The following is a 15,241-nucleotide window of genomic DNA, read 5'->3' on the forward strand; positions in this document are numbered from 1 at the left end:
GGTACATATATAGGTATAATATTTTTATTGATTGATTGATTGATTGATTGATTGATTGATTAATTGATTGATTGATTGATTGATTGATTGATTGATTGATTGATTGATTGATTGATTGATTGATTGATTTTATCTCCTACACCTCTTTACTTTTCATTTTGAGATATATACGTTAATACAACTTAAATGACCTTTTTGTGTAAACGTGTACTTGTAAATGTGTATGATATGTTTTATGTTCGAAATGAGGAATATCAATAAAAAGAGTTGAACAAAATGAATAACAGAAAAGTTCATTTATGTCAGTAATTCAATTCAAAAGGTGGAAACAGAATGAAACATTTCATGTCTTCATTTATTTATTTTTTTGTAATTATAATGATTATGGCTTACATTAATGAAGATCTAAAATTCAGTGTCGCAAAAAAATTGAATATGACAAAAGACCAATTTTAAAAAGTATATTCAATATGTAAATGTTTTCCTCTGAAAAGTATGTCCATTTATATGACTCAATACTTGGTTGGACCTGTTTGACTTGAACTACTGAAAATGTACTTTTCATCATATTCTATTTTTTAGTTTTAAGAGTTAATTTCTTATTTTGAGCGTTCAACATGCTTATTTCTAGATTTAATCATCTTAATTTAGGAAATCTTGTCAAGTGAAATTATCTGTCCATGCAGCAAGATCATTTCCCTCAGATTTAGTGTTTTTATCTTGTTTTTAGACACATCTTTTTTGCTTCATGCCTTCAGGTTCAGTTCAAAAATGTTCTGAAGTTTAATGAAACCCTAAAGAGCAGTAGAGTCATTTTGATGACGTGAGTGTTGAAAGGTTACTGGGGGAAAGGAAAGTTAAACTGTGCCAGGGAGTCACACAGATGCTACAAAGAAAAGGGCAGATGACAAAGGCTAGGTTCAGAGTTTGTGTGAGCTACAGAGAAAATTATTTTTCTAAATATTTCTTCATACTATGGCCCATTACGGGGCTAAATATTGTTTTGCAAGGATTTTCTCTCAGATCGATATGGTTTTGATGGAGTGGAGGAAATTCTAGGTAGAAAGATATATGAGGCAATGTGTCCTATTTACAGTCCAGTCCAAACATGTCTCATAAGTAAATGCTCTCTGGTAACCCCACCACTGAGCAGATAACAGGTTTACTATGGTGTGTACAAGTGAAGCACAACAGGTAAACAGAGAGGGTCAGGATGATGTTATAGTCTATAGGTTATCACTCTCTGTTGACCCTTTGATGCACAACATATAAACACCTTCTAATGCATAACATGGGGCATTTCCCATGTTATTTCATACTGGCCGTGTGTTTGAATAACTTTTTTTATTACAACAGATCATTATATCCATTTTCCTTTAATACTTTATGAAGAAAAATTGTTTTTGTATTATTTCATCAAGTTTACACATATGGGTCAATAATGACCTTGTACATTAGAAGTGTAGTGATGCAAAAAGTGAAACACTAAATTCACAATTTGAGTATATGTGTAGCTATGTTTTTAAGGTTTAACTTTAAAAGAGTTGTTAGAACCACCAGATTACATTGGAAAATCACATATTTTGATTTCATTTTGAGGCTTATAACGGCTACCAAATAATAATTTCCATTGGAAAAACACCAATTTAACAAAATTGTATAGTTAATATTTGTGTCTTCTTTGTCAGATTTTAAATTGGTGACAACATATAGGCCTAAAAGCCTTCTAATGCACAACATGGGTCAAAAATGAACTTGTGCATTAGAAACGTAGTGTTAAAAAAAGTTTTTTTTATTCAAAAAGTAAGAAATGAAAACAAAAAATTAGGATGTATGATGATCAAAAACAAGTTATTTGAGGAAAACCTGGAACTGAATGATGAAATTAAATTATTGCAAAGATATAGGCCTAAAATATAAAAACTTAGTCGGATCTTTAGACCCATGTTGTGCATCAAAGGGTTAAAGAAGCAGCTAATAGATATTTTCGAGGGCCTCTTGCGATGTATTTTCTTTCAGCAACTTCATGTAACAAACAGAGAAAAACTTGTAACATGTTTTAATTGAATGTTTTTGATGAGATCATCAGTTCACCTGCTGTTCTAGCAGTGTCGCCACTCCGTATCCATGGTTACACCAAGGTACGTTGACGTTTCAACATGCTGCCTTCCAGGACTGTCTACCGACGTTGTAATTTGGAATTGCCAGTTTAGACTTTAAAAATCCCGATAAAGCGTAATGTGTCAATGATGAGTACGACAGGTAAAATGTCAGGCCTGAATTTAGGATAGTGGTTACAAAGCATACAAGCTCCTGTAACAATTCCTAGTTTTAATCTATAGCCTAGAAAGATTTTCCGCAACATTTTCAATTCTGGCAATGCAGATCAAAATAAAGTCTATACGATGATTTGTGAGACAAAATACTGCTAGTTAATAAGTTAATAAAAATACATTCCGTGTTAAAATGATGTGACAAGTAAGAGTATATAATTGTCACAAATAGCCTATTAGCATTTCCACACAAAAAAGCAATGTTTTTTACGCGGACCTTGAAAGCCGCACCAGTTGACCGAGAGTCCTCTGTCCGGAGGCTCGCAGCTGGACTTGGCTGAGTGTGAATCAAGTGGAAGTTTTACCTTTAAAGTAAGTTATATCACTCAACTGTTTAACCCACAATATAAGCATCTGTTGTCATGTGTGTAAACCGGTATTCTATGAAAGTATTATTGGTGCAAAAGATTTGAGCACCTCTAACACTGGAATCTTTGATTGTGTATGCGTATCAGTAAATTTGAAGTCACATACTCTATGAGTTTTTTACGTGTAGATTTGTTTTTCTCCGCAAGTAGAACACAACACTTACACATTCACTAATTCTTAATTACAGGTGCACAAATACTGTTTTAGAAGTCACAGATTACTGTTGCAAATTCATTCGTCGTTCATTTAAAGCGAATAACTAACAATAAGCGAAATACGAGACATGCCTTCTAACGGCTGGATATGATGGATTAAATAACAATAATAATAAGCTAATAATACCGTTACTTACAGTTGACTTGGTTTTCTGGAAACATGTTTGTTTTTTTGTCTCAGAAAAATTGCGTTCCCTTACCAATGCTCTTTGTCAATCATTTACATGCTGAAATAAATAGGTGATTTGAAAGAATCAATAGGGCAATGGGTAAACTGTTACAGGTTTTGTTTGCCTGACTCTGTCTACACCCTTGTGTTCGCGTGAGTGTGTTCATGGGCCGGTGACAGTTTGATTAATCATCTCATAGTAAAACCAGGTGTTTCAAAGCACTTTAAAAGTTTGATATGTGGCCAGGTATGTAAGGTTTCCACTGGTCTGAGCTCAGTTTGTCGCCTCTCTCCTGCAGATCGAATACACACCGACATAAAGCAGCATAGCACCAGAAACATGGGCTCCACGGGACACCTCTGCTCGCTGCTGCTGCTTGTCTGTCTGCTGGGAATCCATCACTCCTCAGCTTTCTGGATTGTCAATGTTGTCTTCCCTCCAGAAGCCAAACCCAGAGTACCAAGCAACAGCACTCCACCACTCATTATCGGTAAGCTACGGCCTCTTATGGTTCATTTAGTCACCTTTTTTCTTTTTTTTCCTCTCTTTTTTTTCTTTTTCTTTTTTTACATATCCAGAATATCAAATTGTCTTTGTGCACCAAGGCTTGATCAGCAACTCAGCAAACAGGCAAAAGGGCTCCTAAAAGCTCCATGATAAATAGTGTCATCTGGTTTATGCTAATTTGATTGAAAATCAATTTGGGGAATGTGCAACTAAAGTACAATACCGACTGACTCGATAAGGGTTTTAACCCTCTGAAATCTTTGGTTATGTCCGTTAAATATCTTTACCATGCCATGTTGGTATCAGTTTTTTCAGCATTACCTCACTTATATGTCCTGATAATTAATTTTTGACTTACTTGATCAAAATTTTGACCCCAAAAGAAACAAAGGAAACATAAAATTTGATCTTGAAAATTATGTTTCAAAACACAGAGTTTTAAATATTGCAAATATACAGGAATACAGGTTGCATATATAACATATAACAGGTAAATGAGGATAATATCTTGTTCAGTATTTTATACTAAATATATTTGACAATATCTGCACTTCTACTTGGCTGAATATCATCAAAAAAAATTTTGGCATGGGGTTTCAAGCCAGAACTTTAGAGGGAAGCTGATGGAGAGGCTCAATGTTCATTTCTATGTCGTCTTCATTTTTATGTCATCACATCATGAAGAAGTAATGTGCCAGTACTTTTAATGGACTCTAGAAGGTTAAAGGGGTCCTGCTTTATATTTGAATCTTGAGGCCCTTACCTTGTTATTTTTATGTACTTACTTATTGCATATTGCTAAATAGGTTTGTTTCAAAAGACATCATCAGACCTGTGTTCAAGTAGTACCATAAAAGAAGTGTACACTGTAAAAAAAAAGTCTGTAGGCCTAGATGGTTAAAAATCTGCTAAACCATGACAGTAAAAGACCGTAAAATGATAAATGGGTTAATTCAGTTTCAGTAACAATGAAACACTGTAAATGTATATATCAGCAAAAAAAGTATTTTTTACAGTTTTGTTTTTTGAAAAATACATTACTCTACTGTAGAATACACCGTAATATGTATTTAATGTAATATATATAAAAGCATCACTGTAATTGTTGCATTTATCTTTTGTAAAAAAAAAACCCAACCCTTTCTCACTGTTAAATGTACTAAACACCATATCTCTAACAAAAATATACTGTAATATTTAATGGTAACATCTTTCATCTTTAATTCATGCCGCATTTATAAAGTATTTTCTTGTCAATTATATGGCAGAACAGCGTTTCTTTTGATGGAAAAACCTTTTATTTATACAGTAAAAAAATGAATTAAAATGGCAATCTTAAATGTGAAATCAAAAGTGCTAATATCTTTTTACCGTAATAAATTTAATAAATTCTACCGTATTTATTACGGCAAAGTTCTGGCAACCACAGCTGCCGGTTTTGCTTGTTTTTACCGTAAAAACAACAGGGTTTTTTTTACAGTGTAGGGGAGACCAGGGTTGGTTGGCCCACAGCTATTTTCTGGTCATTTGAATTACACAGAAATAAAAATGTAACATTAAAATATTTGTTTATTTGACTAGCAAGCCTGTGAATTTTGTTAAAACATCTGTAAGAGGGCAACATATTGGTTTGGAACTAATATTGGAAGTAATAAATGTGGACTTAATGTAGCTATTATAAAAATGTGTTGAAGAGATACTGGAAATGTGTTGCTTCTAGATAACAGACATTGGAATCAGCTACACTTTGACATTGAAAGTCTGTGATGAGTGATGGAAGCCGGCTAACATTATTTCATCACAAAGCATGGATCAAATGTGAGCCAAGTTGGCACACCGATCACACAACTGTTAAACCTCTGAAGTCCAGGAGATTTTGGTTCAAATTTGTCAACTTCCTCTGCATTAATGTCTGTCTCTGTTTAGCATCTTTCAGTCTGTCCTTACATCACATGTATGGCTCCTTTTTCTCCACACAAACTTGGCTATCAGTCAGATTTTTCATTTTATTTTAATTAACAAAGTATAAAGCTGCCAGGAACCCAAAATACAAACAAAAGACACAGGTGTCTATGGAAATGTACCATTTTTTTTTTTTTTTAACCATTTATACACACAAAAACAGCAGGAAAAAAAATTAAATAATAAAACTGCAAAACAGTCTATTCGCATATAAATTAAAAATAGTGATAGTTTTCATTGAAGAAAGAAAATTCACATTTTAAAAATGGTCTAGAAACCAATAAATAATAAGTTGCACACTGTGAAAGCTCCTATGATTGAACTTTAACTGGCTTTCTCAGCTTGTCTGCATATTATATATAAATAAAGTTATTACTTTAAATAAAACGTGTATTTTCAATAAATAGATGGACTCCAGAGGGTTAATGTATGTTTATTCGGGGTATTGTTTCTATTGGTTGTTCCATCTTCTTGTAGCTATAGCATATTAAGAAAGCAATAAGTTTAAACTAATATTCAGTAAAATGCATTATCAACAACTGGCCTTCAAATGATTACATGAATGATAAAATCATCACCCAGCACTATGTCTGTGACAGTGACAGAATGTCTGTTGATTGTGAGACAGTGCAGTAAAAACTTATACCATCGGATCATCCTTCTTCATCTTCTACTCAAATATAGGATGTTATAAAAGATTTGGGGGAAAATTTTGTGTGAACTGTTGTTTGTCCTCCTTCGCAGTTTCTTTTGATTCCATGCGCAACATATACTATTAGTCAAAGATTAAACAGATTTGTTATTCTAGACATTAGGTTTATGTATGCTGACCAACTTATGACTCATTGTTTGCAGGCAAAAGGTCATTGTCCAAATTGGGATCCACGTGGTCGATTGCAGGGGGGCCCGAGGTTGAGGGTTTCCACATAATGAAAGTTGAGAAATCACCTGTTAATAATGAAAACCTGCTGTTCAGCCAAAATAAACTGTACTGTGAACTTTTCTGATTTTAGATCCACTGTAATGTTTTATTTGGTTATATTGTATATGGTTTTATAGGTCACCCATTCGTTTTTGGTGTCCAGTTTTGAAGCCCCGAGTTTGGCATTTTTGTTGACAGTTTGTCATCTTGCTTATTTAGGGCCAGAAGTGACCATATTTGAACGGGAGAGTGGAGCTAGATAGGAGCAAAAGGTGGATGTGACTAACAATCCAAGGACACCATGCACGCCCACACTGCAAAAAATGTGTGTCTAAAAACAAGATAAAAACACTCAATCTGAGGGAAATGATCTTGCTGCATGGACAGATAATTTAACTTGACAATATTTCTTAAATTAAGATTATTAAATCTAGAAATATGCATGTTGAACGCTTAGAATGAGAAATTAACTCTTAAAACAAGATAAATTAAAGCTGCAAGCAGCGATGAACTGGCCCAAGCAGAGTGACCTGACAATTATTTGTTTCTTATCAAGATTAAAAAAACTTTAATAATAATTTATCTTGTTTTAAGAGTTAATTTCTTATTTTAAGCGCTCAACATGCTTATTTCTAGATTAAACAATCTTAATTTGAGAAATCTTGTCAAGTGAAATTATCTGTCCATGCAGCAAGGTCATTTCCCTCAGATTTAGTGTTTTTATCTTGTTTTTAGACACACTTTTTTTATAGTGCACTAGGTTAACAAAGGTTGCTAGCAAACACTAAGTAAGCGGCTTAGCTAGCACTAGCTAGGTTGGTAAGCAAGGTACATCTATAATTATGCTGACCATGATATTAAGTGGAATGCTCAATTTGGCTAGTGTGAAAACATGCGTCAAACCAGATTTAACCCCATTAAAATGATAGATAGCCAACACCTTCAGTGTTGTTTTGTACAGCCTAACATTGAACAAGACATTTTTAGGCGACTACAATGTTACAATTATCTATTTTAACTGAAAATACACTGTGAAAGGGTCAACGTTCTAAGACAGAAAGAAAGACAACACCCAAAAACAAGTTCACAGCTATTTAAATGTACACAGTGCCTTGGATACACATTGGTATTCCTCTGTCCTGATTTACAGGTTTCCATGGTAGCAACTCCCTAAGGCATACCCTGCTTTATAGACTATTTTACTGTAAATGGGACCATAATTTATCAGGACTATCATGCTGTATTGAAGAAGATTTGAAACTAGTGATTGAAACTGTAAACTCATGAGTTTGACTGAAGTAATAAAGCAAGCGGTATCAAGAAGTAAGATCATCAAGACTTAACAACATCTCAGTCAGGAGAAATAGCCACAGACCCCTCTCCCCCCTTTACTTCTTTTTCTCTGTCTTTGGATACTGTCTTGATGTCTAATGGTGTCTAACATTAATCAATTTTCAATGTATTAATGTCACTTCCACTGACTTTCATCATTTAGCACTGACTTTTTATTTTTTGTCTATTTTATTTATTATCTATCTATCTATCTATCTATCTATCTATCTATCTATCTATCTATCTATCTATCCATCCCTCTTAAATTGGGCTTCTTTTTGCAACCAATGGAGTCTCCCCCTGCTGGTTGCTAGAAAGTATGCAGGTTCCGCATCAACTTCTCTTATACAGTCTCTGGTGACATCTCAGATGTTTCTTGTTAGAAATACGGTTGGGAACTACTGACCCACAGTATACTGTCAGTGCTTACCTTGTAATGTGATTAACTTATGTAATATGTTTGTGTGTGTTTCTGTGTCTAGTGCCAGGGAACTTGGGAAATCGTCTGGATGCAAAGATAGACAAGCCAACACTGGTCCATTGGTTGTGCTACAAGAAAACTGAAAACTGGTTCCCCCTGTGGATTGACCTCAACATGTTCATGCCTATAGGTGTAGACTGCTGGATTGATAACATTAGGTAACTCTGACTACCCTTTAATGTCTTTCCTCTTCTGTATTATATATTACCGTTTAGCAAACATTGTGTCCATACCTCTGCTGATTTAAATCTTAAGTCTAAGCAGTCAATATTAGTGTTATCTAATGTGGATATAACAATATCTGAAAAAGAATAGAAATGTTGTGCTTCCCTCAGTATAACTTTCCTGTCTGATACTGACTGCTTGAACCAGAGTTATTGCCCAAGTCGACTTACATGAATGTCCATGTCCATTTGCGTGCCCCAGACTTGTTTACAACAGGACGACTCGGCGATCATCCAACTCACCAGGGGTGCAGGTGCGGGTGCCAGGTTTTGGGCAGACATATCCCATTGAGTTTCTCGACAATAACAAACTGGCTGGTGAGAAAAATACATTTGTACTGGTGGATTTGTTTCTTTTTTGACTAACACAAAAATGTCAAAAGATTTCATGAAGGAAATGTTACCTAGGAATTTATCTAACATATTTTATAGATCTACACAAGATATCTTAATTTATAGCTTAGCTTTTTTGTATCAACTAATGTAATTAGCCATTTGATATTGACTGAGCTTTCTACTGGTTTTCGAAGGTTATTTTTTCACTATGGTGCAACATTTGACCAATGTGGGCTACATCCGAAATGAGACAGTCCGAGGAGCACCGTACGATTGGAGATTAGCTCCCAGTAAGTACCAAAACTACTCATGCACTCACAGTGTAACTGGCTGATTTAAAGAGCTTAGTATGGTATTTGTTTATTTATTTGTTTATTTATTAAGGATCCCCATTAGCTGGTACCTTAGTAACCAGCTAGTCTTCCTGGGGTCCACAGGAACAACACAGAATATACAGAAGAAAAACATATTCTCAACATATCATACATTTGCAGGTAATGTCAATCACAATAAACCTAAAAAGGGTAAGAAAGGAAAGAAAAGGTAAGAAAAACATTTAAAAATGTACAGCTTGTTTAAAATAAGATTTCAGTTTCTTTTTAAATACCTGTTTACTTTCAGTGCAACAGAGGTAGTGAGGCAGATTATTCCACAGAGTAATTGCTCTATAGATAAAAGATCGCGATAAGGCCTTTGTTCTTGGGTGAGGCACTTCAAGCTGACCCTTGCTGGACCCTCTAGTGCTATAGTTGTGCAAGGAATTTCTACACACAATTTGATTAAATAAAAAGTCAGGCGCTTCATTTATCAAGACTGACTGAAACATTACAGCAGTGCTTGATGCTAACCTGTTATCTACCATCAGCCATGAGAGGGAATCATGCATGCGGTTAACATTTGATCGGGTGGAGCAGCCCAATACCAACTGTGCAGCCTTGTTTTGGGCAATCTGCAGCTTTTTGAGCTCAGTTTTGGCAGCAGATGCCCAGACCAAAGAACAATAATCTAGGTGGCACAACACCAAACTCTGCACTATGTGACACATGAGGGGTCGAGCAACAAAGGAAGCACATTTCCTAGAGATACCAACAGCTCTTCCCATTTTTAAGATAATTTGATTAATGTGATTACTGAAGGAAAGCCTAGAATCCAACATTACACCCAGTAGTTTTACAGCCTCTACTTGAACATTATTTAACTGTAAATTCAGCTTTGGGCTACAAGATAACTTATGTCTTGTACCTATTAAAATGCTTTTTGTTTTGAGATTGTTAAGGACTAACTTATTACAAGAAACCCAGTCATGTAGAATTTGCAGTTCCTTATTAAGAACATCATTCAATTCACCAGGTGGAAGCTGGAGCCTGGAGTAGGCAGAGGAGGGGCAGACTGTGACAGTAGAGGCCATTTGCTGCATGTCAACCTCTTTCTCCCCCTTTTCCTGTCTATCTCCAGCTTTCATGCCCATTAAAGTCAAAAATGCCCTAAAAATATAGCCATATTGCATTTAGCTGGACACCAAAACAACATTGAAGTCATTGTTCTGATGTCAGTGTTCCACACTCTGGTGAGTTAAGGTCTTTTAAGGCCTTTGAAGAACCGTAGAAATATAATATTTACTCTTGGTGCAGGAAAGGTAGCCGGTTCATCATAAAACAGCTGCCTGTTGCAACTGAATATTAGATTGATAAGAGCGGTGAGATTGAACCAGCCCAGCTGTGGGCTACAAAACCAAAAAGAGTGAGCTGTGAGAACTTTGACGTTACAAGTTGCCATCTGATGCTTTATTGACACAAAAAATATTGATTAGAAAGTATTATCAATCTGACTCAACTCTTATTAGTCTCTTTTATAGCCTCATTTTGTTTTTTTATAGCAGGCAGACTGGGTGGCTAGCTGGCAAGGAAAGCCTAACATCCAGCTTAAATACTTTTTTTTCTCAAGAGCTGTAGGAGACCAAAACAGAGCTAAAAGGTGGCCATACAACTTGACTTCTAATATGTACAAATGTTGCTTTTTGTCTGCTGGATGCGTAAATAAGCAACACCAAGCAAGTATACTGACAATGAAGGGGTAGAGGGTGATAATAATACATTATGCACACTTACACATGGACATATCTGAGTTCCTGCTGTCATCTTCCGTCCACAGATGAAAATGCAGAATATTTCAGAAAGTTGCAGGACCTGGTGGAGGAGATGTATGACCAGTACCAGCAGCCTGTTTACCTGCTAGGACACAGCATGGGCTGCCACTACGTCCTGTACTTCCTCAACCACCAGACACAGGACTGGAAGGACAAGTACATCAGGGGCTTCATTTCCCTGGCAGCTCCATGGGGGGGTGCTGTTAAACCACTTAGAGTCCTGTCGTCAGGTAATGGCAAAGCACTTACAATAGATTACAGTGCAATAAAAGAGGCTGTTCAATGGATCTGTCGCTTTCAATACAACATAAAAAGTTTTATTATGCATCTTTTACATATTTTGCTATTAAAAACTTCACATTGTCGTGTTAACTTTAATACAACCACCTGATTGGATTTTAATCAAGCATTTCCCAAAAACCTATACATTCTTGCTTCAGGTGAAAATGACGGCATCCCGATGATTTCCAACATCAAGATCCGTGAGGAGCAGAGGATGACAACAACAAATCCCTGGATGCTGCCATCTGACATAGTCTGGCCAAAGAACCATGTGTTCATCTCCACACCGACCGTTAACTACACCAACCAGGATTACCAGCGCCTCTTCACAGACATCAATTATGAGGACGGCTGGTAACTAAAAACATTAATATTAGTACACGGCATTCCCATTACCCACTTAAATTTTAGTTGTTCTATATTCCCGATTATTTAGTTAAACGCTTTGGAAACAATTTGCAAAAAAGTGACTACATCATAGTAGTAAGAGTGTATGATCCTTTTTACCATGTAAGATACGAGAACTTGATCAAAAATTATTTGGTCAGCAGTCATACTACTATTGCTATTACTAATAGTACTACTACTTAGCATTCCATTACTTAAGCTAACTATTGTAACTGTTTCTCCATTACATTAAGTTAAAGTTTATCTTATATTATTTAGATTATATAGTTTATATTACTTATGTTGTTTATATTATATGTATATTATATATTTATATTACTTTAACTAACTATTGTAACTGTTTATCCATTACTTAACTAACTATTGTTATAGTTTATCCATTACTTAACTAACTATTGTTATAGTTTATCCATTACTTAACTAACTATTGTAACTGTTTATCCATTACTTAACTAACTATTGTAACGTTTATCCATTACTTAACTAACTATTGTAACAGTTTATTCATTACTTAACTAACTATTGTAACTGTTTATCCATTACTTAACTAACTATTGTTACAGTTTATTAATTACCTCACTAACTATTGTAAATGTTTATCCATTACTTAACTAACTATTGTTACTGTTTACTCATTACTTTAAGCTAACTATTGTAAATGTTTATTCATTACTTAACTATCTATTGCAACTGTTTTTCCATTACCTTTAGCTATTTCTACTGTTCATCCATTGCTTTTAGCCAATGGTTGCAACCATTTAGACACGCTATTAACTATTGCAACTGTTTGTCCATTTCCTTTGGCTATCCCTTTCTACTGTTTATCAATTACTTTTAGTGAATTATTGCAACTGTTTAGATACTTTTAGCTTACTACTGCAACTGTTTATCCATTGCTTTAACTATTGGGACTGTTTAATCATTTCTTTTAGCTTTCTATTGCAACCATTTACATTTATCCATTTCCACTGTTTATTGTGGAGTACTCAGCGGATACGTTTCTGCAGGTTCATCACTACAAATGACCTCTTAGTCAAGTAGTCATGCCATCCATTTTATAACCCCAGTATCCTCTTGTTCGTTCCAGGCACATGTGGGAGGACACCAAGAACCTTACTAGTGATCTCCACCCACCTGGTGTTGAGACTTGGTGTATGTATGGCGTGGGGCTTGCAACACCAGTGACTTACATTTATGACGAGGACTTTCCAAACTCTGACCCAGTGGACTTTGTTTACGCCGATGGGGATGACACGGTGGACAGCTTTAGCATGGGTCTTTGCAAACGTTGGGTAGGGCAGCAGGAGAAGCCCGTCCATGTGACAGAGTACCGAGGGCTGGCTCACCTGGACATAGTGTTCCACGAAAAGGTGCTCGACCAAATTGAACTTATCTTGGAGGGCAAATCAGAAATACCCAAAGAGATTGACGTCCGCTTTGGATCTAAATAGAAGACCACAGCATTTAAGAGTTTGAAAAACAAAGACACATGGAGTGCTGGATTTTTTTTTTTGCATTATTGACTTCTGAGTCTGTTCAGCTGTCAAGAAAAAAACCCATTCCACCCAGGTCCAACATTTATTAACAAAAACAATTCTAAACCAATCTTGACCAGTAACAAATCTAACCCTGACCAAGCAGCCCATAACCATGACCCCCTTATCTAAACTAAAGGCTGATGACTTGCAGCGACCCTGTTCTGTTTATGTCTGTTTCTAAAATGCTTAGTTTGTTGTATCTTAGTAATCACGGTATAAGTATTTATCACAATAATTCAAAAATAGTAATAGGGATGTGCTTATGATGGTTCATTTGATGTTAGCATATTATGTTTTCTCAGTCCAGCTAGGCGACTTCAAATTCTGTTACATACAAATTTACAAAAATACACAATCCTGCTTTGTTTACTTTTGGTGGATGATGAATTAATCATCACATCATTATTTTTAAAGTGCACATGCACACACATACACACACCCAATGACACACATTTGTCATATTCTGTAGATAGAGTTTGCCTGTAATAAATAAAAAGGCTATAGGGACCTCACAAGTAGCCTATGTTATTGTGTATCTTGTCACTATAATATTTTTATACATATATATATACATATATATATATATATATATATATATATATATATATATATATATATATATGTATATATATATATATATTAGTTATCTGAGTAAAATCTTTTGAAAAATTATGACAAAAAAATCGCGTTTCTCCTCGGGCTCCTATTAATAACAGTAGCTAATACATTTAAATGACTGGTGATGTGAATTTTTACTGTACTGTTCTTGCCAAATGTATTTGAATTGTTCCACTTACAATAAAGCACCTAATACCACAATCACACGTGCAATTTTTTATTTATTTTTAAAATGTATTTATTTGCACCATAAGAAAAGACAATTACAAAAAACAGAAATGAAACAAGAATAGTAAGTGCGGGAGAGGTTGAAAAAACCCTATATGGGCTTATAAAATGCACCTCCCCAAGAAATATACAAAAATTCAAAAATAAATCAACAACAACAATGAGAGAAAGCAACAACAAATAACAACAAAAAAGAAAGCAATACAAGTGCCATTTTATAGCACACACACAAAAGAGTCAGAAATAAAAAAAACATGGGTGTGTATAAACGTAAAATAATTGTGTATGAGTGCATGGGCATGTATAAGAGAAGAAATATTTATCGTCACACTGCTAAAATAATCACTTTAAAAGTAATTTAATTGTCAATTTAATTTTTTTTTTTTCTGCCTGAATCATCTCATGACGCCGGCCACTTATGGTAAAATCACCTCCATCCTCAGTTGATCAGATCATGTGATTTTACCCCTTTAAAATCATCACTTCTTTGACAATTTGCCACATTCATAGGCATCAGATAAGAACCCAGCAAAGGAGAGCTAGAGGGAGATTGTTTAGTTATCAGTTTAGTTTATAGAATAATAATATTGGTAACACTTCACTCGAAGGTGTCTACATAAGAGTGACATGAGCGTGTCATGAACATGACATGGGATGTGTCATGAACATTAATGACACTTTGAAGTAACATTAATGCTCATGATACTTGTCATGTTTCTGACAGGCTTGTGTCACTCTTTTTTTATGATTACTTTATTGCAGGTTATGAGATTACAAATATTAGCTGCTTCATCACATATTCAATTCATCATGCCAAATTTATGCATATTTACAAGAGGCAGTGCCAAAAGAATTAATAAATAAGTAAATAAATATTCATGTTTAATTGTTTGCTTATTCAATGCTGTGTCACTCTTATGTAGACACCTTCATAATAAAGTGTTACCATATCTTGCTTAAGTGTCAAAGGCATGTTCAAAAAAATTCAAAAGTAATTTATTTCTCTTAAGTTACATAATTTACACAGTGTTATTACTATGCCAATAGCCATCCTTTGTTACATCATTTTAGAGTGAAATGATCAATAAATGTCATATGTTCCACTTTTGGTGAAGTTGCTTGTGTTCCTGCAAAACTTGAAAGAACGAGTTATGTTGTTATTTTAACAGG

The 15,241-nt window shown here is 34.9% G+C and overlaps 1 protein-coding gene across 2 annotated transcripts; it reads left to right on the plus strand.

Annotated features, from left to right (window-relative positions):
- Positions 1-2,536: 2,536 nt before the first annotated feature.
- On the plus strand, positions 2,537-14,045 carry lcat (lecithin-cholesterol acyltransferase). Of its 2 annotated transcripts, XM_059334402.1 has the most exons (8): positions 2,537-2,645; positions 3,386-3,577; positions 8,293-8,449; positions 8,718-8,833; positions 9,046-9,141; positions 11,003-11,227; positions 11,438-11,633; positions 12,775-14,045. In XM_059334402.1, the coding sequence occupies exons 2-8, from the start codon at positions 3,427-3,429 to the stop codon at positions 13,136-13,138; spliced, it is 1,305 nt and encodes a 434-aa protein (XP_059190385.1). In that variant the 5' UTR covers positions 2,537-2,645; positions 3,386-3,426; the 3' UTR covers positions 13,139-14,045. The 2 variants fall into 2 exon arrangements, with proteins under 2 accessions (XP_059190385.1, XP_059190386.1); XM_059334403.1 differs by lacking the exon at positions 2,537-2,645 and having other exon boundaries at positions 3,246-3,577.
- The last annotated feature ends 1,196 nt before the right edge of the window (positions 14,046-15,241 follow it).

Source organism: Centropristis striata, chromosome 6 (genome assembly GCF_030273125.1).
Source record: "Centropristis striata isolate RG_2023a ecotype Rhode Island chromosome 6, C.striata_1.0, whole genome shotgun sequence".
Classification (NCBI taxonomy): domain Eukaryota; kingdom Metazoa; phylum Chordata; class Actinopteri; order Perciformes; family Serranidae; genus Centropristis; species Centropristis striata.

Coding starts and splice junctions, on each gene's coding strand:
- lcat (XM_059334402.1), top strand. CDS start 3,427: ATGGGCTCCACGGGACACCTCTGCTCGCTGCTGCTGCTTGTCTGTCTG. Junction 9,142..11,002: donor CGATTGGAGATTAGCTCCCA/GTAAGTACCAAA, acceptor TTCCGTCCACAG/ATGAAAATGCAGAATATTTC. Junction 11,228..11,437: donor ACTTAGAGTCCTGTCGTCAG/GTAATGGCAAAG, acceptor TTCTTGCTTCAG/GTGAAAATGACGGCATCCCG.